The sequence below is a fragment of the Peromyscus leucopus genome, chromosome 3 (assembly GCF_004664715.2).
Source record: "Peromyscus leucopus breed LL Stock chromosome 3, UCI_PerLeu_2.1, whole genome shotgun sequence".
NCBI classification, from domain to species: domain Eukaryota; kingdom Metazoa; phylum Chordata; class Mammalia; order Rodentia; family Cricetidae; genus Peromyscus; species Peromyscus leucopus.
The window spans coordinates 27,458,815-27,484,702 of NC_051065.1; the positions used below are offsets into that span (position 1 = coordinate 27,458,815).

The 25,888-nt window shown below is 42.2% G+C and overlaps 1 protein-coding gene across 2 annotated transcripts; it reads left to right on the top strand.

Moving 5' to 3' along the window:
* The first annotated feature begins 654 nt into the window (after positions 1-654).
* On the top strand, positions 655-22,739 carry Steap4 (STEAP4 metalloreductase). Of its 2 annotated transcripts, XM_028862398.2 has the most exons (5): positions 686-1,063; positions 16,425-16,882; positions 17,694-18,221; positions 19,595-19,759; positions 20,868-22,739. In XM_028862398.2, exons 2-5 carry the CDS (start codon positions 16,427-16,429, stop codon positions 21,129-21,131), a joined length of 1,413 nt encoding a protein of 470 aa, XP_028718231.1. In that variant the 5' UTR covers positions 686-1,063; positions 16,425-16,426; the 3' UTR covers positions 21,132-22,739. The 2 variants fall into 2 exon arrangements, with proteins under 2 accessions (XP_037059429.1, XP_028718231.1); XM_037203534.1 differs by lacking the exon at positions 19,595-19,759 and having other exon boundaries at positions 655-1,063.
* The last annotated feature ends 3,149 nt before the right edge of the window (positions 22,740-25,888 follow it).

Below are 25,888 nucleotides of genomic sequence, written 5' to 3' on the forward strand. Positions count from 1 at the left end.
TTAAGGAGTGAAATGTCCTAGCCACTGCCCTTGAAGTACAAACTGCATTGTACAAAGACAGAAATGATTTAATCACAACTAGTTGTCAGGACCCGACTTTTTGGAAGACACTGAGGCCTCAGCTGACTCTACCGGACACATGGGAAGAGTTGCAATCGGGGCAAAGAGCAGACTGGCTCAAATGTTCTGAGAGCACACTTCCCTTGAGACTGCATCCGAACTTTGGCAAGAGTGTCATGGAAGTTGAACCAGACGGCTGGGAGAGAGACAAGCTTGCAGAACTCTGTATTTTAGACTATAAGTGGCAGTGTAGGAGCGAACGCCCTTTCCCCCGAGTTTTCATAGTCCTTTATGCCTTGAACTGGCGGGTTCGAGCACCTCCGCAGACAGACACAGGACGAGGGAGGGTTGCTCATTACACAAGCGGCTTGTGCATCCCTGGGTTTCAGTACCCCGGGAGCCTTGGAGCAACCCCTGTGGACTGACTTAGAGATACATCTGCATTTGAAATGAAGACCTGAAAACTCCAGATCTTTCAAGCTCTGACTCTGTAAGAATCAGGGATCCAGAAAGGAGAAAGATGCCACCATTTCGTCTGCAGAGAGGCAAGATGGCAACTAAGAGGAATACCTAAGGTCCTTGCCCATTTGCTGTTTTTTCAGCTGGCCAGAGGCCTCGGGCTCCAACTCGAATGGAGCGCCTCCCTGCCCCTTTTATTTAGGCGGCAACTGGTCTGGGATGCAGCGATTCCAGGAGCTCCGGAAAACCCCTTTTAAGCCCCGCTTGCCAGCGGAAAGCGGCCACGTCTGCATGCCAGAGCAGCACAAAAAGTTCTGGCCCTTCCAGCTGCGCGGGATTCCCAGGTTGAACTCTTCCCGGAAACTTTGCTTCACAGCTCCTCTTGCGAAATCAAGCAGGCCCTCCCTCTGCTCGGTGGCTGTTTAAAGGCGAGAGCTGGAAGGCAGTGCAGAGCACAGGCTGGGAACCTCGCTGTGCGTGCCCAGCAGCCAGTGCCCACCGCAGCTGCGCCTGACCAACCGCCCTCTGGGCGCCTCTCCCGCAGGTGGGTCACTTTCCTGGCTATTGCCTTGACGCTTCCGCCAGAGGCTGAGGTCCCTTTTCCGTCTCAGCCCACCTCCAGACCTTGTTTTCTGGACCCCACTTTCCAGCCCGCTGGTACTGAGATATAGGCAAACTCACCCCATGTCTCTCTCACAAAAAGGTCACCCAAGGCTGCAGCGGGATCAGTTAAGTAATTCAGCCAATCTTTACCTCCCTGAGGTTTTATTACTCATCAAGGTTCAGGGGACTCCCGAGGAGAGATACCCAGGGCTGGATTCTTCCTCTGTCTAACTGGATTTGTACAAATCTGAACTGCCCATGGGAAAGGAGCCTGGAAGAATACCGGTGTGTAGTCTAGCAGTCTAATCCTAGATCTGAGGACTTCCTCACACAGACCTGAAATTGGGTAGTCCGCCTTCCTTGATCTTAATTTAAATATCCTTAAGCAGCTTAGCAATGGCTTTTCCAGAGAATGAGCATTTGCTTATTGTGATGCAGAAAAGAAAGTCCGTCCGGAGACAGGTGGTAGTAGGTTTGGGGATTTTTTTGTTGGCGTTTTTATTTTTCTCTGAATGGCACTTTAAAAGAGAAATGGTGTGTCCTGGAAAGCAAGTTGCTTGAACCATGGGTAGGGGTGTTTAGGGATCTATTCCCACTTCTAACTGGCAGTTCAGTAGCTGGGCCTCTCTTCCACAAATCTAAGTTGAAAGTCTATTGGTCCAAGAGTAGCCACACAATCCAGCTCTACCGAGGTAAAACGCCTTGTGACTTAAGATGCTTCGGGCGTGAAAGGTGCTGGAAGTCTTGCTAATGCTCCAGGTGTGACTGAGTAATTACTTTTCATAATAACGTAAGCTTCGTTTTTATAAGGAAACCACCCAGCTGTTCTCACAGGACCATCTTAAAGCTTCACATTTATCATTCAGAGAATACCCTAGGCTTTCAAAACCATTCTTCATTCAGCCTTGCTGTGTGAGAATGTCCAATTCTGTATAAATGGCAGTCATATAAATGTCACTCACATGAAAGAACATTTTTTTTCTGATACAGTAGGTGTAATTTTATAAAATGGCACATTTATTTGAAGCAGTAACTTTTTGAGATATGGCCTTTGCAAGGCCCTGGGTTTTTCAGAACACTGTGATTTAGCACGGTGTGAAATCCTACCTGCGTGCATTCTACCTGCATGGCAAACACCCCTAGCACAGAAAAGAGGATGAAGCGCTCTCTATCATCAGACTTCAAGGTTGTAAAGTAAATGGTACATGTGTACCTCGAAATTGGGTCATGGCACTTTCTCCATTTGGCAACATTTATGATTCGCTGAAACTCACATAGCAACTGGCAGTTCAGAAAGAGCATACACAGGCTGCCTGGCCTCTGACTTGGGAATGGGTTACAGGCATCTGCCATTCACAAGCTTGCTAACTGTTGTTGAGAGGAAACCAAACAGATTCTTATAACCTTTTATAAAAAAGCTAAAACTATGAAGCCCTGAGTGCGTCACACACCACTTCAGAAAAATGGGCCTGTTTGTTGGGGACATTAGAGTGACTCGCCACTCCAGATTACATTGTCTCTTGAAGGATTACCTCTAATTTACCTTATAGCATCAATACTAGTATGTAAATGGTATAAATTCTGCTTTCAAAGTATACATGGCTGATTCTGCAGACACGGAAACACGTGTCAGTTTTTCATGGTCCTTACTATCTAGTTCCCTTCATAATAAATTTAAGGACTGGAGAGATGGTCAGTGAGTAAAATAGTTGCCCCAAAAGCATGAGGATCCAAGTTCAAGTCCTCAGCACTCTCATAGAAAACCGGTTCCTGTGGCACACACATATTATCTCAGCACTGGGGTGGCTCCAGGAAGGATCCCTAGTCACTGGCCAGCTAGCTTTGGCAAATCAGTAAGCTCCAGGTTTAGTAAGAACCCCTGGATAGAAGCAAATCTAGATGGGAAGAAGGGGGGCAGCAGGGGTAGTAGGGACAAGTGAAATTAACATGGCGGGGTGACTATGTTCGAAATGTGTCATGTACATTACAAAAATGTTATAATGAGACCTATTATTATATATAATTAATGTATTCTAATTAAAACATGATGGGAAGCAACCCAGGAAGATAGCCAACACTGACCTCTGGCCTCCACACGTGTGCACACACAAATAGATACATGTGCGTACACCCCATGGACACAGTTAAATAAATGAATAAATCTAGGTATTTTTATCAGTTGCTATAGAAATCATTCTCTTGGTAGTCTTAAAAAGACTGGCAAACTACTGCTGAGAGGGGACAAAGCCCACAGCAATCACACAGTCACCCTTCAAAGCTGGAGCACTTGTTAGGTCACTGGAGTTGATCTGTCATCTGAGAAGGTCATTTAGCACAGACAGCCGAACAAAAACTACCCAGGTATCTACTCATAGTTCCCACCACAAGGAGCAGGAATGAGCCACACATAGTTAATTTTTCTGGATGGGCTTTAGGACTTAAAGATTAGACTAGATAATAACAGAAATGAAATTTACAAAGACAAGGTCGCTGATGTTACCTGTTCACATCCAGAGAGAATGGCTCATTAGTTAATTACGAAGACTTCTTGAGCAGTTCTACATGATATGTTAAGCCTACTCAAATGCTCCTTAGTGACTTTTAGGTCATTTCCAAAATGGTTTTAATTAACATTTATTCTTTTGTTAAGAAGAAATCAGTACTGCAAAGAATAAAACTAAGTAAATAACTAAAGGATAATGAATGCTTAAAGCAATGTGTGATAAGAAAATTACTTGGGCTATATAGAAATAATTTTTCTTCTAAAATTGTTAAGAATAAAGAACAAAGAATGCTTATGCTGTTTGAAGATCGTCTTTGAGAAACATGTCATTGCAAAAAGAATGCACTGGTCTACTAAAAGGAATGTTTCTACTGTAATTAAGCAGGCAGGACATTGACATCCTGATCTAAATTCTGCACAGTGTTCAGAGTTTATTCACCCGTGTGTGGGGAGCTCTTTCTTCATTGTACTTTGACAGGAGCATATTATGAAAAATAACTTTGAGAGATGTATGATTTTTTTTTTTTTTAATTTAAAGGACATCATTGTTCCTAACATCAGAATAAAGTTCACCTTTCTCCTTAAAAGCAAAGAAAATGTATGGGAAGGATAATTTTGAAAAGTTAAGAACTATAATTATGAATTTAAAAAGGACTAAGAAGTAGCAATCTAAGTATACAGCACATCTCTAAAAAGAGTTTTCAGTGGGGCTGGAGAGAAGGTTCAGCAGTAAGAGTGCAACCACTCTTGCAGAGGACCTGAGTTCAGTTCCCATTACCCACATAGAGATTCACAACCACTTGTAATTACAGCTCCAGCCCCTGGCATTCTTAGGCACACACACACACACACACACACACACACACACACACACACAAACGTAGACCCCTTTAAGTTGTTAGAACATTAACTAGACAGTCCCTTTGACCTCTGCACCCAATATCAAAGGAAATAAAACGTATGAAGAGCAAAGGTGGATCTCCTAGCACACCTTTAGTGGGCAAAGCTGTAGATTTAGAGCATAGAAAGATAATTAATGTTCAATGGGAAGTATGTATCTTTCATCTACTGCTTTTTTTACAATATGGAAACACTGAACTTAGCTTTGAGCCCAAGTTAAATGGTGGCTGAAGTGACTCCGACAGGCGTTAGTAAACGTTCTTGTCCTGTCTCCGAGAAGATCACTGTCCTTGATGTGGACTCCTGGTATCTGTGCATCCCTGTGCTTGACCCTCACCCATGTGTGTTAGTCGTTTGCCTGTAATCTATGCTCTCCCTGAGACCTGGGCTCCGTGAGAACAGGGACTCACTGATTTTGGCTAACACAATGCCTGGCACAGGGAAGCTGTTGTCAATATCATGGAATTATGGAAGCTTACCAAGTCACTCCTGATAACACTGACTTCTGTGTTGGAAAGATGCTGCCCAAAGATGGACATAGTCAGTGAGTATGGATGATATCTGTATTCTTCCAGCTAACACAGTCAAAGTCCAGATCTTAACCCTGCCATTTGGAGAGACGTTTAAGGTTGTTTTTTACATAGAAATAGTCAAAATTATTATAATTGTTTTTATTAATAGACGAAAGTGTAGAAACGATGTTTCTTTTGCTTTCATACATTACTGGGCTGGCATAAAGTGTGAAGCCCACGGACAGTTCAAAAGAGCCTATTCATATCAAAGTATTCTTATACACACAAACTTGCCACTTTGTTTCTAGTGAATTCTTCAGCAGTACAGAAGTTCAAAGGTGATTTGTTTATCATGTTCAATTCTGTGACAAAGAAATACCTAAAAATAGTGTAGGAAATGGAGAGATTGAAGCAAAGTTAATTAGTAAATGGTTCATTGTAATTAACACTAATGTGCCAGTTGTAGACTTTTCCTTGATTCTAAACTGTCCTTGCTATATTTCTGAGTCATTTCTGAGAAACTGGAAGATATTTTAGGTGAAGGTAGCACACAAAGACTCCCTTTGGGAAGCAAGAGTCTACAGTTATTAGATTTAGAGCCCAATTGTGTTGGCTCGATGTGTGAGGAGGACAGGGTATGGGCCTTCATCGCAGTGCTGGAAATCACAGGGATTGTTCTCAAAATTAGCCTGGGAGCCTTGGGGAAGGGGTGCCCCTAAGGGAAGATTTGACATAAAGTGCAATCAGGATGAGAAAAGTGGTTTCATCTGTGCACCCAGTTGGTTCCCCGACTCTGTGGCCACAGGCCATGTTTGAGAGCAGAGAACGAGAGGAGGAACAGCGCTGGCTGTGATCACGCTCTCCCGGGGAAAACCGTCCTAATGTGCAGTGTCTGGTGATTTCCATGGTTCAAAAACTCTCCATCTCTGATTTCAGGCTTCCACCCAGGAAGCCGACTCCACCCACTACAGAGAACCCACATTGAACTCCTGAGTATTAAAAAGGGAAAGCTGGGTTTGGGGGTGTATTTACCGCTGCTCCGAAGCTTGTGAGTCAGAGAATGTGGTGGAAGTTCTGTCTCCTTCTAGTGATTCTCTTAGGACCTCTGGGGCCCATCCTTTAGAGAACTACTTTACAAATGGTGGCAAATATTACCCCAGAGATGAAAGACTAAGCAATCCCCAGAAATCCCTAAAAATGTCTAAGAGATATTTTAAAACAGAAGGGGAAGCACCGTGAGAAGGGTTTCTGGGGAGACAGGAAGATCAGATGCACAGAAAAACTCTTCTGTCCCCTACCTGGTTTAGCAGTTATCAATATCTAGATAATAATTCCTAGTGACATTTATGGGTATGAATGACTATTCATTTTCTTTGGACAAAGTTACCTGAAAATTAAATTTTTTTTTTTTTTTTTTTTGGTTTTTTGAGACAGGGTTTCTCTGTGTAGCTTTGCGCCTTTCCTGGAGCTCACTTGGTAGCCCAGGCTGGCCTCGAACTCACAAAGATCCTCCTGGCTCTGCCTCCCGAGTGCTGGGATTAAAGGCGTGCGCCACCAACGCCCGGCGAAAATTAAAATTATTAAATCACTTCCTAAACATCTCTGACAATAACCAGGCCCACTAGCTGACACCGAATGTTTGGTGAATTGTTGGAGATGCCAAATTAAGCATCTGCTCACAGAATGCATATGAACCAGGTGCCCTGCAGTGGGCACGAGAGAAGGCTCTCTCTCTCTCTGCTGGTGGCTCTTGCTCTGCCTCTCAAATTGTTGCTGACCTACAGATTTGTAAGTTGGTCCAGATTTAAAATGCCAGCAGTGGTCAAGGTAAATTAACCAAGACGTGACTGTATCTCTGGCCATGCCATGTGCCCCAGGTCACAAGCAAATGATTTAACAAGGCCAGACAACAGATCCCTAACCTGCATGGCTAGGAAACCATAAACTTCTCTTACTTTTCCCTGACAGATAGTGCTAAGCTCTCAATGTGACACCGTGTGCCATGTGATGCCCAAATGAACTAGAGTATCAATAAAGAACTTAGTAAAAATAATTGTCTCACTGGAATTAAAATATATAATAGGCCTACATTACTGTGGTGTCATCCATCTCTAGAAGGGAGCAGGGACCCCTGACAGAATGATCACAGTTTAGCTACTACCTCAGCCCACTCCAGCTGCCATTAGCAGTTCACATGGGAGTGTGTAAACCAGACAACCTTAACGTGAAGGTTATCTTCAGTTACATTCTTGTGACCTGATCAGTTTGTGCAAGACAGCTATGTTCTGTGTGTCATTCTGCTGGTTAACAGAATGACACGCAAATTAATCATCATCAAATAAGCTTCCTTGAGATAAACAGCATTCTCACAAAGTGTAAATATGATCTATTTTTCAGCAACTAATTAGCAGTTGTATAGATGAGGAGGGCTAAGATATCAACTTCTGGGTGAACTCTGTGGAACACACCTGTTATCTTAACACCCAGGGCTTTGGGAGGAGAATCTTAAGTTTAAGGCTAGCCTTAGCTATGTAGCAAGTTCTAAGCCAGCCTGGACTACATGGCAAAACTATTTAAGAAAAGCAAAATGTCTGTGAATGTATAATATTAGTAACTTGAAATGGTTCCCAGAAGGTTTCCTGGAAATCACAAAATGGTGATTTATGCTGCTGTGGGCTTGCTGTAACGTTTACTGAAGCTGACATAGAAGGAAGAGAATGGGCAACAGCATGTGTGTGTGAGGAGTAAACACATCTTGGATAGGGCAGTCACTCAGTTGGTAGAGTGTTTGCAGAGCATGCACAAAGCCTTGGTTTTGAGTTCTAGCATGTTCTGGTAATCCGAAGCATTCAGAAGGTGGAGCAGGAAGATCAAAGGTTCAAAGTCATCCTCAGCTACACAATGAATTCAAAGCTAGCCTGAACTATATGACATCCTGTCTCCCCAACACACACACACACACACACACACACAAATACAAATATTATATGGGCAGTCTAAAAATTAGATTTTGTGAGCTTTAAATCTCTGTTAAGTTCCCTTTCTCTTCAGAGGGCGTAATTTTATTTTGACTGTTAATAAGTACAAGCTTTGTGTGATAAGCATTGATATTTCCTTCCTACTCTTACGTGCTTAATGATTTATTGTAGTCTTATGATCAGTATTCCATTAAAATACATGCTTCTCACAGACTTGAGTTACTTTTCAAATAATCCGTCATATTCCTCAGTTAGTGCTCAGTCACAAAGATCTACAAACACATAACAGCCTCTGGTAACCTTCTATTTCATTCGGAAACTGAGAAATTGGCTTGGAAGTACGGGTATGGCTTCCCTGTTAAGCTGGTTCCACGTATTCTTGCTTTTTGAGTCAAGGTCTGTGTAACCCTGGCTGGCCTGGTACTCCTCTAGATCCCAATTGGCCTTAAACTCAAAACAACCTCCTTCCTTCCCCCTCCCCCCCCCCTCAGGGCTAGGATTGTCTCCTATTCCAATTAAACTATTTTAAACAACGATTTTGTAAAGCTTTCCCACCTGACTACAAGGGTTCAGTTTGATAAAAGATACCAGATAAAATGCAACATCCCAGTCAAACCTGAATTTCATAATATGAATTTAATGTGAATGTGCTTCAGGTGTTGCAAAAGATATAGTTGCTCTAAAAATTACTCATTATTTAGCTGAAATTCAAACTTAATTGGAGTTGTGTGCTTTTTATTTATTAAGTCTGGCGATCCTCATTTACAGGCACCTCCTTACAGAGACTCATGTTGACCTGCACTCAAGATTTTACTGCCCCTCTCCCATAGCAGGTTTTATTCTGTAACCCTGTTCTGTATTCTCTGAAGCACTTACTTCCCTCTAAACCAGCCATATTTATTATTTATGTGTACATTGTCCAGTTTTTTATAGTAATGCACAGACAGGTTTTGAGGCACCCAGATTCAGAGTTCTGACTTTCTACTTCCAGAGAGTCAAAACACTTTATAAAATGCCTGCATTCTCTGTCTCTTCATCGTCAGTGGGCCTGTGTGCATGTGTGTGTGTGTGTGTGTGTGTGTGTGTGTGTGTGTGTGTGTGTGTAGTCAAAACACTTTATAAGATGCCTACTTTCTTTGTCTCTTCATCCTCAATGGGCCTGTGTGCTTCCACACCAGCAAGGGTGTGTGTGTGTGTGTGTGTGTGTGTGTGTGGTGTCACACACATACACAGGAATGTGTGTGGAGGCTACATGTCAACCTGGAGTGTTGTTACACAGGAGAAGTCTACATTTGGGATTTTATGAGATAACATCTCACCTTTCCTGAGTGTTCACCTATTAGGCTAAGCTGGCTGACCCAGGCCCTAGAGAGCTCCCTCCCTAGCTCTGAGATCACAAGCATGCACCACACCTGGCTTTTAACTTGAGCACTAGCTAGGTGTTGAACTCAGATCCTCAGGCTTACATTGAACAAGTGTAGTGAGCACATACCCCGGTTACAGGGGGAGGAATAATTACTCTTGATTCAGACTTGATATAACACTCATTTATTCACACAGTAAGATTACAAGCAATATTCATTCTGTCTTCCAAATGGAAGCAGGAGTACCTCTCCAGGTGTACAGGTCCTGACTCTCCACCTCTGTTCCTCTGGATCCTGGGTCAGCCTTCCTCAGGTCAGCCATGTCTGCACTGGGGACAGGGTCTCACGTCTCTGGCAGAGGAGAGTCGTCTCATGCAAGGGCCTGATGAGCTCTGTTGGTCGGGTCTGAGGCTTCATATTTTATATTCTTTCCTGGCTGGGTTTCTAGTCTTATCCCTACTTCCACACATAGCTTATTGCTTATCACTACTCCATTTGTGGTTTACTTACATCATTCTGTTGCTTATCACTCCTGACCAGGGTTGTTCACCCCAGGCCTTACATGTGTTCCTTACAATGAGCACTTTGTCGACCAAGTTATCTTTCCAGTCCAATCAATTATTGTTTTAACACAGCCTATATATTTATCTCCTAAAATTTCAATGAATTTGTGTTACAAATTTGGAATTTTTAAAACATTTTTTAAGTATAAGCACTTAAAAGAAATTTGTGTGTATATACAAAATTATTCTATAAATTGCATGGAAAAAGAATTAGAATAGCTATAATAGTTTTTAAAGAATATAGTAGATAGAACCACTCTATAAAATTTATATATACATATATATGCTTATAGATATCAGTATTGTATGGTATAGACAAAGGAACAGATATATACATTATATATATATATATATAGCAGAATAGAGACCCCAGAAAATGACCCACATCTACATTGAGTATTGATTTTTAGCAAAGGTACAAAGCAATTAATAAAATAAGATAATATTTCAACAAATGATAAATATGCATTTAGTTAACTCATGTAGGACACACACACACACACACACACACACACACACACTGACCTAAACCTTAAATTTTGTAAACTAAGCTAAAAATAGATTATAGAGTTAACTTTTACACCTAGGACTTCAGGGAGAGTTTTTAGACATCAAAAGATAATTGATAAACTAAAAGAATCAAAAAATTGATATCATGAAATGTAAAAACTTTTTCTTTTTTTAAATTTATTCTTCTCTCATACAATAAATCCTGATCACCATTTCCCTCCCTTTCACTTCCCCCCAGCACACACACACACACACACACACACACACACACACACACACACACCTCCCCTCTCCCCTAGATCCACTCCTCCTCTGTTTCCCTTCAGAAAAGAGCAGGCCTCCCAGGGAAATCAGCCAAACGTGGAATAACAAGTTCCAATAAGACTCGGCACAAGCCCTCATAGACACCCCACTCCCACTGTTAGGAGTCCCACCAGAACACCAAGTTACACACCATAACATATACAAGGGACCTACCACAGACCCATGCAGATTCTGTGATTGTCGCTTCAGTCTCTGTGAGCCCTGCTTAGTTTATTCTGTGGGCTGTGTTCCCCTACAGTCCTTCCTCTCCCACTTCCACAGGGTTCCTTGGAGCTCCACCTAATGTTTGGCTGTGGGCCCCTGCATCTACTCTCAACAGTATCTAGACGAAGCGTCTCTGATGACGGTTGGGCTAGGCACTGGGCTATGAGCATCACAGAATATCGTTAGGAATCATTTCATTGACTTTGGTTTTGGTTTTGACCAGTTGTGTTTAGTTCTACCCTGGGTCTCTGGGCTATCCAGCCTCTGGTTCCTGGCTATCCAGGCAGTGTTGGACACGAGCTCCCTCTCCTGGCTTGGGTCTCAAGTTGGACCAGTCATTGGTTGGCCACTCCCACAATTCTGAGCCACCATTGCCCAACCACATCTTGCAGGCAGGACAGGTTGTAGGTTGAAGGTTTTATGGCTGGGTTGATGTGCCAGTCCAGTTACTGGAAGCCTTCCCTGGTTACAGAAGATGGCCAGTTCAGTCTCCATATTCCCCATTACTAGAAGTCCTCACTAGAGTCTCCTTCATAGATTCCTGAGAGTTTCCACTGCATTCCTTTTCTATGAAGACTTTGTAAGACATGAAAGAAAACACACACACACACACACACACACACATACAAGCATAGGCTGGAAGAACATATTTATAAATCACATATCTAGCAAAGCTCTTGTATCTAACATGTCTTTACATATATATGAGATATATTGTCTAATTAGAAAATGAGCAAAAATCTAATCTGGATGTGGTAGTTTTTCAAGACAGGGTTTCTCTGTGTAGTTTAGGCGCCTGTCCTGGATCTTGCTCTGTAGACCAGGCTGGCCTTGAACTCACAGAGATCCACCTGGCTGTGCCTCCTGAGTGCTGGGATTAAAGGCGTGCACCACCACTGCCCTACCAGTAGTTCTTATCTATAATCCCGGAATTTGGGAGGCTAAAGCAGAACGATTGTACAAGTCTGAGACTACCCTGGGTTATATAGATTTCTAGGCCAGCCTGAACCAGAGTAAAGCTCTATCTCTGGGGAGGGAGGGTGGGAAGGAGGGAGGGAACGGGCAAATGACCTGAAGCAATGTCTCTCTGAGGATGATATGCAAATGGCAAGTAAGTACATAACAAGATGTTCAGCATCATCAGCCATTAGGAAAATGCTAATGAAAACCACATTGAAATAACAAAATAGCTGAAATGAAAAATACTGGAACTCATAAATTGCTAAGTAGGAATGTAGAACAGTGTGGCCACTCTAGACAACAGTCAAGCCATTCCGTGTAAAACTGAGTATGAACTTGCCATATGACCCAGTAATTGCACTGGGGAGCCGTTGTCCCAAACAATGAAAACTTACTGTCATGCCAAAACTTGGACATGAATGTTCGTTGCAGTGACCCAAGTTGGAGACAACTGAAAGGTCCTATATTAGGTGAAGAGAACTCCAGGACTGGGGTTGTAGCTTAGTGGTAGAGTATGTGCTTGGCATGTGCAGCAAACTCTGGATTTGGTCTCCAGAAACATTTAAGTAAAGTTACATTCATCTCTTCTGTGGACTACTACTCAGAAATAATGTGGGAACGCTGCTAAAACTCGGATGAATCTCGGCGACTAATGCGAGAAAGACAAAACTAGAGAGCGCATACTGGCTTCCAAACTGCAGCCCGCTCTGGGGAGAGATGGGTGTGCTGTGAAGAGCAGCGGCAGGCAGAGGTGCCAGGTGCTGGAACTGTGCGTGTCTCCTTGCAGCTTGCCCGGCAGTTCTTGTTCTTGGAGGAGGGCCCCCCTGAGGGATTCATCTCTGAAGAATGCCTGGGGTGGAATCCAGACACAGAGGCCCATTGCGATTCTTCTTCACCTCAATGACAACTGCCTCTGTGACCATCAAAGTCACCTTTGCCACTATGTAAACATTCCTGTGAGATCACCTCGAGTTCCATGCCCCGCCCTGCTTCTGCTGTCCAGTCCCCCATCGTCAGCCCCTTCCCCACGCCCCCCTCCTACGCCCCTCTCCCCTGCCCCCGAACTTTGCCCTTTGATCAAGGAACCTCTCTGGAAGGTGCTTCCATAGAAGTAAACCAGTCCCTGAGATTTTCCAAGTTAGGAAACTCATGTTCTTTCCAGTCACCTAGCTTTGGTGTAGCGCCCACAAGGCTGAGGGAAAGAGAATATTGTTGTTTTAGTCCTTTAACCCGTTTTACCTTCGGTAAATGCTCTTCCTGTTTGCTTCCTTTCTTGCTATTTCCTGTTTTCCTCCGTTTTACATCTAAAAGTAAAGCAGGGTAGGAAATTTTGGAAAACTCTGAGCAAGAAATCCTTCCACCTTCACAAACCCATGGTTCCATGCAGCTATTTTGATGCACAAATATTTCTGACATAGGTGTGGTAACCCTGTTTGTACAGCACTTACTGTAAAAGACGTCCTATGCGTACATTCTATTCCTGTGAGCATCTATAATTGGAATATTTTTTCCAAGAGCTAAGAATTAAAGTGCTCCGAAGAATTGATAACTTTTTCCACATTATTTATTTCACCATTCCAATCCTTATAACTTTAAGTCTGATAATATTTTTCATTAAAAAATTTATTATCCTGAGTTATCGTGCAAGCAGAGTCATAACAAACGATTATGCACCAATGATTTATTAGAGACACGATTCTGGGGAGTTGGAGAGAAGGACCGAGGACAGGGCCAGGGAATACAGGAAAGACTACTGATAATGAGTGCCCTGCTCACTGGGGCCGCGTGAGGAGCCTTGTGAAATTCATCAGAGGGGGTGCCAGAAGAAAGAGTCCACAGAGGCCAGCTCCCTGCTGGCTTGTGGTGCCCTGTGAGCTGTTTATCTGAATGCTAGGCAGACACAGGTCTCAGAGAAGCCCCATGACAAGAATCGAGGCACAGCATGTGAGACCCAAAACGGAGTTTCTGTTGGGCAGTTCCCACTGTGTGTGCCCAGAGACTAGAAACAGTACCAGGATGGTTTAAACTGAGGCTTGTGATGTGGCCACAAAGTGTCTGCTGTAACTTCTGTAACTTCCTCGAGTAATAAGGAAGTGCTCCAGGCATAAGTAAAGTGCATTCCCTTTTATTGGGTCAAATTTTTACATCTGCAACTTGCCCAGTGGTAACTCTAAGTTTTCCAAGTAAAAACAAAGTTTAATGGTAGGAGTAACAGCCCAAGGATGTTACCTTAAACTGCAAGATATTAAAATATGAAAAATTATAAATAAGAGAAATTCATGCTTTATCCATTTTTACATCTGTGTCTTGATAAATCCGTATGGTATAAAACCATTTCATACAGGATTTTATTTCTAAAATAAAATAAATTGGATAGAGTAGGCACATCCTAATCTCTAGTTCAGATTATATACTTAAAATAATCAGTTATGAAAGCATGACTAATGCTCAAGTTATATACTTTATATAGATATTAATTAAATGATTAATGGGTTATATTCCCTAGATAATAAATAGATTAAATAACCTATTAAGAGCATTCATGTCTCAAGCACTGTTTTGAGATACACAAATTAATCTAAGCCTTCATATCTCTTAAGCAAATACTATCTCTCATATTAAAGATGATGAAGCTGAGTTTGAATAACTTGCCTAGGCCACATTGCCGTAAGAGTTGGTGCTAAAGTGGTCTGAGGAGATCTCAGTTGGTAATGTTATGTCTTACAAGCACAAGGACCTGAACTGGATCCCCAGACCCATGTAAAAATGCTAAGTATAGAAGGCTTTTATAATCTCAGCATGTGGGGAGTGCATACAAATGGGTCCCTGGATTCACTGGCTGGCCAACTTAACCTTGCTTAGCTTCAGGCCCAAGAGAGACCCTGTCTCAAAGGAGGGAGATAGTCTTCCTGAGGATAATACCCAAAGCTGTCCTTGAACTCTACAAACACACACACACACACACACACACACACACACACACACACACATGTGCACCTGCACACACAAACACACACACATGCACCTGCACACACACACACATACATTAGCTAATGCAGAAACTAGTGCCATATAATCAATATCTTAGTTTTTACAAAATTTTATAGAAAGTTAGGATGCATTAATTCAGTGGTCAAATGTTCCAAATCACCTGGACTGCAGCAATTAGTGAGAATGTTGCTATAAAGAAGTTAGTCTCTCATTGCTGGTAAATGTACCAGTTCTATCATTATCACACGTAGGAATCCAGATGTGGGAGTAGAAACATTAGAATAAAGTAGTGGAGGAAATGAAGTCCTTTGACACACAAAGCAGGTGTACAGAACAGAATGAAGTGTGCATCATTCCAGCAGCTTGAAGATTTGAGCTATAAAAATAGCTGATAACTGGTTAACAGCTGGCCAAATTTGCTATATACTAGTTTGCATTTATGGATGCAAAGAACTTTTCAAAGGCCAGCCAGCGTGCTTACATATGAAGAACCTTGCTCGTCTCCAGATGATTTCTCACCTTGTCCATGCCCTTCTTGATACCTGCTGAGGGCATCTCCACGTGGTTTGTAGAAATCAATGGTGTTGGTTAGTCACAGTTTCTGTGGTGGTACAGGAAAGTCCTGTATTTCTTCTCTCTCTCATAACTCCTGTCTGAGTATGAAGATCTGCATGTGCTGCATGTTCTGCAATTGCACAACCTCAGACAAGCTCAGCTAACATGAGAGGGCTTTGTCATGAGATGAACAGAAAGCGAAATTTTCCAAAGCTCCCTTAAATAAAAAAAAAAAAAGCACAAGCTTTATGTATGTTTCATGATTGATGTGAAAGCTACAGTGACTGGTCGCCGGTTAGATTGGGTGGGGAAGCTGTACATCCAACTCAACTGAGTTTGACGTCACCGACTTGAATGAATGAAGTGATGTCTTCAGGCAACATCCTCTCTCCTGCGCCTGCTCTCTCCCTTGCTTGTCCGTCACTCTGTAATTACTCAGCCTCCTCCTCTTTATCGTACAGTGACACAGGGAGGACCCTGCTCCTTCTGACTCTCACAGGCCGTCCTGCTCATGCTTAACAAGTATTTGCCAGCTGTCTAGCCATTGGTAGACAGTGCATTTCTCAGCATAGAAAATAAATTGAAAATCAGAGGCCCCGCCCAAGAAAAGCCTCTAGAATAGCTAAAAGTTTCAATTAGAACTTGAGGGAAATTTTAGAAAAGTTACCCTGAAAAATAGACATTCTATCTTCCCAAAAAATAGAGAGTAACTTGGATTATTATGTGAAGTTGAAATATCAGCACTGAACACCGATTGTGGCTGGATTCCCAGGCAAGGTAGTCCCTGTCCTGGAACTCACTTGGTAGCCCAGGCTGGCCTCGAACTCACAGAGATCCACCTGGCTCTGCCTCCCAAGTGCTGGGATTAAAGGCGTGCACCATCAACACCCGGCTCTTTTGAATTTCTACACCTCTGATTTTCTGTGTTTGCTTTTCAGTGATGGAGAAAATGTGTGCAGATGCGCTCCCTCTGACTATGAATTCCTCAGAAAAGCAAGAGATTGTCTGCATTTTTGGAACAGGGGATTTTGGAAAATCCCTGGGATTTAAAATGCTTCAGTGTGGTTATTCTGTTGCTTTTGGGAGTCGAAACCCCCAGGTGTCCAGCCTTCTGCCCAGGGGAGCAGAGGTCTTGAGCTATTCCGATGCCGCATCAAAGTCTGACATCATAATCCTGGCCATGCACAGAGAGCATTATGAGTGCCTCACAGAACTGGTTGACTCTCTCAATGGAAAAATATTGGTAGATGTCAGCAACAACCGTAAAATCAATCAGTATCCAGAATCAAATGCTGAGTACCTTGCTCAGTTGGTGCCAGGAGCCCATGTGGTCAAAGCATTTAACACCATCTCAGCCTGGGCCCTCCAGTCAGGAACACTGGATGCAAGTCGGCAGGTAAGATTAAATAAACTTGCATTCAGCCTTTTATTTTATTTTATTTTTATTATTTATTTATTTATTTTTGGGTTTTCGAGATAGGGTTTCTCTGTGTAGCTTTGCACCTTTCCTGGAACTCACTCTGTAGGCCAGGCTGGCCTCGAACTCACAGAGATCCACCTGGCTCTGCCTCCCGAGTGCTGGGATTAAAGGCATGTGTCACCACTGCCCGGCGCATTCAGCCTTTTAAGGGTGAATGTCTTAATATATACTTACCTGAATACAATTCCAAAATAAAATCCCCAGTAAATATTTCATTTTCTAATATGTTCTAAGGACAACTTTATTGGGTTTGATTGAGAAGTATAGTCTATTGTGGCTCCTGTGTGCCTTGACTTTTATTAATAATTTGATGGAACCAAATGATGTCCCAATCTGGAGTCCTCCTGCCCATACTGGGAACTAACAGCTTGTTGACTCTTTTTCCACTTATGTGAAACTAGGTCCATTTATGCCTCTGAGATTAGCCATAGTCAGTCAAAAATGATGTAGCATCTACACTAAGAAGAAAGAGATGACTCATGCTGCAGCAAACTTTATCTTATAGCAGCACTGTGTGCCTAAAATCACCTTCAGCTAAAAAGCATGGTCTTTTCATGCGCCCACACACACATGCAAGTTCAAAACCTCATCTTGTTGATGTGTTGATTCTGTATCTCTGTTTTGAAAATAGTCCATTAGTATGTTATTTTTCTACATGATACTTATATAAAGCTGAATAATAATTATTAAATAAAAAGTAAATATGGAACTAAATATTTTCCCTCAGGTGTTTGTCTGTGGAAATGACAGCAAGGCCAAGCACAGAGTGATGGACATTGCTCGTACTCTTGGACTCACTCCGTTGGATCAAGGATCTCTCGTGGCAGCGAATGAAATTGAGAACTACCCTCTGCAGCTGTTTCCAATGTGGAGGCTCCCTTTCTGCTTGGCCTCTGTGCTGTGTGTCTTCTTCTTTGTGTACTGTGCTATACGGGAAGTGATATACCCCTATGTGAATGGGAAGACGGACGCTACGTTCCGCCTGGCTATTTCCATCCCGAACCGTGTCTTTCCTATAACAGCACTGATCCTGCTTGCTTTGGTATACCTCCCTGGTGTTCTTGCTGCCATCCTGCAGCTCTACCGAGGTACCAAGTACCGCCGCTTCCCAAACTGGCTCGACCGCTGGATGCTTTGCCGAAAGCAGCTGGGCTTGGTAGCTCTGGGATTTGCCTTCCTTCATGTCGTCTACACACTTGTGATTCCTATCCGTTACTATGTACGATGGAGACTGAGAAACGGAACCATTACACAGGTCAGTTGCTTCTTCTCTGTGTTTTTCTACTCCTTAACTCAATCTCACTCTATCACAAGCCACTTTACAACCGCAGAACGTTGCTCCCCAAAGTTTGTTTCCTTTATTTTTTTGAAGGGGGGTGTTTGGTTGGTTGGTTGGTTTGTCTGAGGCAGTTTATGATTTAGGGCTAGCTGACCACAAACTTACTATCTTCCTGCCTCCACCTCCCAAGGGCTGGGATTAAAGACAGGAATTGTCACACCTACCCAGCATCTTCATTTTTCTTAAAGTATCAAGAATCAGAAACATTACCCCTGGGCTTGCCAATGAATCCAGCTGTGATCAGATAGAACTACTGGGAATAAAAGTTAGGTTCCAAACTCACTGGGCTCTAGAGCTGTAATTCTGGGCTCACAGGGACACTGACCAACTTGTAGGCTTGGAACTCAAGAGTTCCTTTGGGTAAGAGCCAATAAACACAAACTCTTAGGTTTCTACCTTCTGGTTTTATGTATATTTCTTCCTTTTTGAAGTCTAAACCACTGCCTACTAAGTGTGGAGTCTGCCCAAACAATTTCACAAAAAGGTGCTTAGAAATCCATTTATGTTTGACTTGTGAGAAGTTGTCCTCAATAACCAGAAAACTAAACAACACTGAAAAAATATCAAATACTATCTTATGTACTCAAAGACAAAATCAACTCAAATAGTCTCTCAGCATTTACAGCAGAAATGCTACAAGTCTGCTCTGGTTTAGAAATTAATGCTCTTGATATATCTTGCTACAGTGTCAAAGGCTATGAAAGTTTTTGAGTAAGGATCACACTACATAGCGTGATTCCTCTCCCACTGTGATGTGCAAGGTTTCATGCTGTATTATGACATAATCATCATGAAAGACCCAAACTCTCTCTCTCTCTCTCTCTCTCTCTCTCTCTCTCTCTCTCTCTCTCTCTCTCTCTCTCTCTCTCTGTGTGTGTGTGTGTGTGTGTGTGTGTGTGTGTGTGTGTGTGTGTGTGTGTGTAAGAGAGAGAATATAAAACCAAGTTTTGATGTGATTGTTTGAGAACACTGCTTTGTTTGAGAAACATAAAGCCACGTGCTAAAGAAGGTTAAAACACATATTGGTTTTGTTTTAAGATAGATAGGGCAAATTAAACCTCCCTAAGTGACTCCTGGAAACAAGAACTATAACAAAATCACAGAAGAACCAATTACCTTTTCTGCTCAAAACATCCAAGTGTATTTTTCCAAAACTGTTCCTAAGTGATCAATAAGAAATGATACACAATTTGCTTTGTGCAAGTAATATGTGTAGAGGTGTGGTTCAGTCCCCCTGAAAGGGTGAGGTGTATGGAGCATCCATTTTAATTGTTTGTAACTTTTCATAGGCTCTGGCTAATAAAGACAGCCCATTTAGTACTTCTACTGCCTGGCTTAATGATTCCTACTTGGCGCTGGGAATCCTGGGATTTTTTCTCTTTCTTCTCTTGGGAATCACTTCATTGCCATCAGTAAGCAGCATGGTCAACTGGAGAGAGTTCAGGTTTGTCCAGGTAAGTGCTTCAAATTTAAGTGTCTTGATATTGCGAAATGAGTATAGCTTTTTACAAATATTCTGGTTTTACTCTCTTATCAGGCCTGATTCTTCATTTGGCTCCCTTACGTCCCTTCATCTCATTGACTGTTCACGTCACAGAATGAGTTGAGACACTGACAGGCAGACTCTGTAAGGGTTCCATTTTCTTAGGACATCTTGCCAAGATTCCTGACTACCGCCCCCCCCCACCCGGAGCCACCACTGAGACTATAGAACAAAGAGCAGCAAAAAGCTATTAACTATGTGTGGAGGTACCAGGTAGAAAGTGAAAAAAAACCCAGAGACAAAATTTTACCTTCTGAATTCAACCTTACAATCTGGACACACTGCTAAGAAAAAGCAGGTTTTCCATAAAGCTTAAAACTTCAAACAAAATTTAATAAATATCATCACCCTAGACTTACTCATGGTCTGTATGAGAGCAATTCTTTTTTTCCACATATCAACCACCAGACACCTCACTATGTGCTAGTATAATAAAACAGGCCATTAGTAACTGGAATTAGATTTGGTTATCAAATCCTGCCATTTCTCCTAGGGGCCAAATGTAGACAAATTCAAAGAATTCAGACAGAAAAGAAAAGCTGAGCTTCAGAATTCCAGAGCCACAGTTTAGGAATTGTTCTTCACTGTGGCAGAAATCAGCTAGCATGTGATTTTGACCAGTAACAGCGAAGAATGCAGAGCTTGTGCAAGTCATTTGTTTCTGTCCCTGATAAAACAATCAATAAAAGGATTTTCCTCTGTGAATCAAAGCATTGCATGCATGTCTCCTAACTTAAAAGAGTTTACTCCGAGGGTTTTTTTTTTTTTTAAATCAAGCCAGGTGAAGATAAAACTAGCATGTTATCAATAAGCAAATCTTTTTATATTTTTAATGAAATATTTGCCATCCTGAAGAAAGATTATAGTTTTTCCTAAACCTAGCAGAGTCCTAAACATTATAATAGTATCCCGTTTGTGGTTGTTGACAAGTAAACTCATCGGCATGTAGTACTTCCCTTTAAGATGTGGATGACATTAACACCCATGCTTTTGTTTTGTTTTGTTTTGTTTGCTTATAGTCCAAACTGGGGTATCTGACCCTGATCTTGTGCACAGCCCACACTTTGGTGTATGGTGGAAAGAGATTCCTCAGCCCTTCAATACTAAGGTGGAGCCTTCCTTCAGCCTATGTCTTAGCCCTCATCGTCCCCTGCACAGTGTTGGTGATGAAGTTCATCCTCATAATGCCGTGCATAGACAAGACTCTCACACGTATCCGGCAGGGCTGGGAAAGGAACTCACAGCACTCCAAATCAGCACTGAATGGAAAATCAGATATTTAAAACAAAGTTGAATTTGCGGAGATTCCTGAACTATGGTAACAAATATGTTTAGAGACTTTATGTAGTTAAGGAAGCATTCTCTCTTGTCATGGTCTCAGGTTTATCATCAGAGGAGGAGACGTTGCCTGACTTTGACAGACTGAAATAGGAAGAGAGCAACGCCCATTGCCTCGTCTTAGGTAGTGACTCACTGCAAGCCTCTCTTACTTCCTTTCCCAGGAACCGCAGGGCTACCATCATGATTAGGTTTGTAGTTTCACACTATGAAACTTCTGAATTATGGGCATGCATGATGCAATGTTTTTCAAAGTGCTGGAAGAGTGCATGCAACTTCCTTCTCTATTTCAAGGGCTGAGACAAGTGAAAAAAAAAAAAGGAACACTGGTGGCCATCCTAAAGGTGTTATAAAGGTGTTGCCTAAAGAAGAAACCCACATGATGTAAAAGGAACGAGGCTTTGTTTGTTTTTTGTAAAGAGTGGTCATCATAAGTGTTGTCATACTGATCTGTTGGTGTTTTGGTTTGGGTGTAGTGTTGAGTATCAAACCTAGGCCTTATGCATACTATGCAAATGCTATGTTACTGAGCTACACTCAAGCCCTGCCATAGTGAATATGTAGTCATATGCACCCCTTGATTTTGTTTTTATCAATATGGATACTTACCGTGGGGAAAGATTTTATAACACAACAAAAATATCTCCACTGGTTTAAAGTAGCCATTCCTTGCATATATAGAAATCTATGTGATTCTTCCTCTACAAGGAGTGGGTTGAGAAAGTCTGAGTACGAATGGAAAGATCTATTAGATTTTTTCAGTGTGCAATAAGCAAGGGAAGGATTGATAATAGCCTTGTACAAAAATGTCAAATAAGCCAAAATTGTAGCTAAAAAGCTAAGCAAATACTATAAAGACTCCCTATGCTCTTGAGCATTATTTAGGAATTATGGTATGCATTATATATTCTAAATACTGTTCAATATTAAGCACCTGTATATTCTAGTATAAAGATAAAGCTTCCAAAATCTGTCTTTGTTATAATTTTGAGAGGTGAAGTCTTAAAGAAATCATCTGAAACTGTTGGTGAGACAAAAGCATAGCTGAGAAACTTGTGGGATGCTGGGAAGAGCAGCAGCTGATGGGAGGCAGCCAGCTCTGCCTTCCTGTGTGGATAGTGCCTTTCCCAAGGTGACCTTTAGCAGGCTTAGCATTCCTAGCTCTAGCCTGGAGCTAAAAGGAGATTTTTGCACAATCTTCCCACGTGTCACTGAAATAACTAAAAGGCATTGGGTTTGACATTTTTCTGCCTAATCTACAAAGGCTGTTTATTTTTCGTTTTGTTGGCTTTTATTATCACATATCATACATGATATCATACATTGCTCACAATCCAGAGTTTTTTATACAAAGTTTATATTATATAAAAATGGACAGTTCTTTGACTATTGCTCTAATAGAACATGTAGACTATATTCAGTTTTTATTAAATTACAATTGAGGTCATGTCTTTGTACTAACAATATATTTCTATGTTTTCAATTATTTCCTCAGAATATTTTCTAAGTGTTTATAATATAAAATTAAAGACTATTTGATAGCATTTTCTGTATTACTGGTTTCTGATGTGACTCTCTCAATCCCCTTGGCACACCATTACAGGCTTGAGATTTTACTTCATTTTGCGGTTTTTTTATAAACAGCTATAAAGATGTGAAGAACATGCTCCTGTAAATTACCTTTGATGAGCCCATGCAAGGATACCAAGAACTGAAGAACTCTGGGCAGAGCCAGGGTATGGGAGACAGGCCCTGGAACATCGGGGAAGGTGTAAAGAAACATGGCCAATGCCTCTTGTTGCACAGAATAACCAGTCGTGCCAGGGCTGACCAGAGCATTGGCTAACTAAAGCCAAAACACCATCAGTTCTTCTAGGGAGGCATTTGGAGTCAACCACATTCCCATTTCAGTAAGGGCCATAAAACAATAAAACAAAATAGAAAATGCCACACCTGAGTCAAGTACATAGAGTGAAAATGTACTGTACTCTTTGTAATCTTTTGGAGATAGTCTGTCTAGGTGCTTAATACGAGTAGTCACTGAGCCTGAAATCAAAGCGAACCCCAGTGGCTTGGGCACAATAGTTTTGGCCACGACTACAAAGGTTCCCTGGGCCACCAGGAAAAAGCCACTGTTCTTCAGCTCTCTCTCCTTCCCAACACCATCCCCCTGGCTCCAAACTGGACAGATCTGACCACGTGGACAGGTGGAGAGAATGAAGTCAGGTCAGATGGCAGTGGGTGTCTGGAGGGAACTCTATTTCTTTCAGCAGAACTGTTCTACATAAAAATGTTACACTGAGCCGGGCGGTGGTGGCGCACGCCTTTAATCCCAGCACTCGGGAGGCAGAGGCAGGCGGATCTTTGTGAGTTCGAGGCCAGCCTGGGCTACCAAGTGAGTTCCAGGAAAAGGCGCAAAGCTACACAGAGAAACCCTGTCTCAAAAAAACCAAAAAAAAAAAAAAAAAAAAAAAAAAAAATGTTACACTGAGAAGTTATAATGACTGTAGCTTAGAGTCTCAGCACTTGGGAGGCGCAGGCAAGAGGATCAAGAGTTCAGATCAGTTGGGAAGAAAATGGATAGAACCCTTGGAGGGAGCAAAAGAGGAAGTCCTATCTTTTAAAGCATGTAGGACGAAGAAAAATGAAATTCTCCTTTATCAAGACAGAGAAAAAGATAAACATGAAAATACAACTACATAATCTCCCCTCGGAAAAGACAAAAGCCATCCATGTCACAGCATTTCCTGACTGCTCATAAGAGAAGGAGGGGGTGGGAATTCAAGGTCAGCCTTGCCTGCATGTCACCTTGTCTTAAAAAAAAAAAAGTCAAAATAAATAAATAAAAGAAGAAAATTACACCAAGCTTCTTTTCTGCTTGACTGTTTCCTGTATTCCAGGAAAAAATTCTTATGAAATTCATAGACACTTATTTTGTATGGTTATTTTATATGTCATTTGAAGAAATGACAATTGCATAAACATGTACTCATTAAACATTATAAAATATTTCTAATTTTATTTAATTCTGGTTTTGACTTATCAGCATTCCAAAGAATATAACTGAAAGATTTTGAACCACAGTAGTTACAGCTTCTGGGACTAAAACTACTTGCCTTCTAGGATAAGGTAAAGGAGAGATGGGCATGGGTTTGAAGCTGATGCATGGATCTGCAGCTTCATGCAGTACATGCAGTTCAACACCCCCCAGGAGCATCACTGTAACCCGCAGGGGCACTGGCTGGCTAGCTCGAAGGAGAATTATTTTATCCTTCCATGGATTTCTGTGAGAATTAGAAAAAAAATGTTGACATTCTCCAGGCAGATGCCATCGGAACCGGACTAACGGCTTGACAAGTGGAGTTCACGTTGGACTCAGACATGACCCAGCATTAAATGCCTTGAGCAATGCACACCTGGAGCTTTCAAATCTGACAAGGACAGGGCTGGGAATCTCTGGTAACCTAGACACGAATGCAGCAGCCCCAAGCTGAAACCCACTTCAATTAGAAATTTATCAAAAACTCTTACTACGTCCACGGCTCAGGGAATCACAAAAGAGCCGTGATAATGATGAACACGTATAACACGGTGAACCTCTCGAGTTTAAAAGATTCTGGACACCATCTGAAAATCTGAGAGGATGGAGGTCAAGGTGCTTGATTCAGAGGTCATGGTTTTCAATCTCTTGGCACAGCCATTGTCCCCTGGCCACCACACACACATGCCCAGGGTGCCCATAAATATCCTGATAGGGTCCTATTCTGATTTCCTACAACAAAGATTACAGTCTAGAAAAAGCCTCCACACCTCTGAAGGCGTGTTTGGTAGAATTTAGGAAAAGAGAAGAGTTACTATCCTTTCATTACCTCGCCTGCAGCTCAAGCCGAGACCTTGATCTATCAGACAAGACTTGAGTAGCCAGGGGGTGGCTCCTTGGGGAAGCACCTAGGCGGGTAGACAGAAACAAAGTGTCGAGAAGCAGGAAGGCAGCCGAGACTGAAACATCCAGCACTGCTTCCTGCTCCAGGGGAACCTTGAAAGGTGTTGTGTGATGTTTAGCGAATAATATTGTGGGCAAAGCCTTCACTGTGAAGGTATTTTCTTATTTAGTCCATATAAAGATTCTCTGAAATGCTCTAATTATCGCTGCCTTTCAGAAACTCTCTGAGCCTTGGCTGCATTCACACAGCTGGTGAGGGCCGGAGCTCCATCACAGACAGATCAGGATCCAGGGCAGTACTCTCTCAACACCATGCTCACCTCCCAAATCTCCTCAAAACTCCACAAATTAGGCTGCGGACCCCTAGCAACTCTTCTGAAATGTTTGGAGCTGGGGTTTTATTTTCTTACTACAGTTTTATATATTCATTTTGGGAAGAGCACACACATGACAGGTAAGGGTGGAGGTCAGAGGACAACTTGAGAGAAGATTTTTCTCCTTCCACCAGATGGGTCTAGGGGGATTGAACTCCGGTCCTTGGGCTTGGTGGCAAGCGCTTTACCTACTGAACCATCTCCCAAGCCCCTGGAATGTCTTTTCAGATGTGAAACTCACTGAGATTTTAAGCATCCCTAACTGTGCCGTCTCCAAGTTTCCTTGCGTGACTTTCAAGACATCCTACCAGGTTTCAGTAATGTAGGAACTGTAAGTTTTTCCAGTAATGCAACCACCATTTGGTCCCCACCCCAACTCCATCTA

What these genes read in the sequence shown, in the direction of transcription:
- Steap4 (XM_028862398.2), top strand. Translation starts at nt 16,427, where the DNA reads ATGGAGAAAATGTGTGCAGATGCGCTCCCTCTGACTATGAATTCCTCA. An exon ending in CACTGGATGCAAGTCGGCAG is followed by an intron (nt 16,883 to 17,693) that starts GTAAGATTAAAT and finishes ATTTTCCCTCAG; the next exon opens with GTGTTTGTCTGTGGAAATGA. An exon ending in GAAACGGAACCATTACACAG is followed by an intron (nt 18,222 to 19,594) that starts GTCAGTTGCTTC and finishes AACTTTTCATAG; the next exon opens with GCTCTGGCTAATAAAGACAG.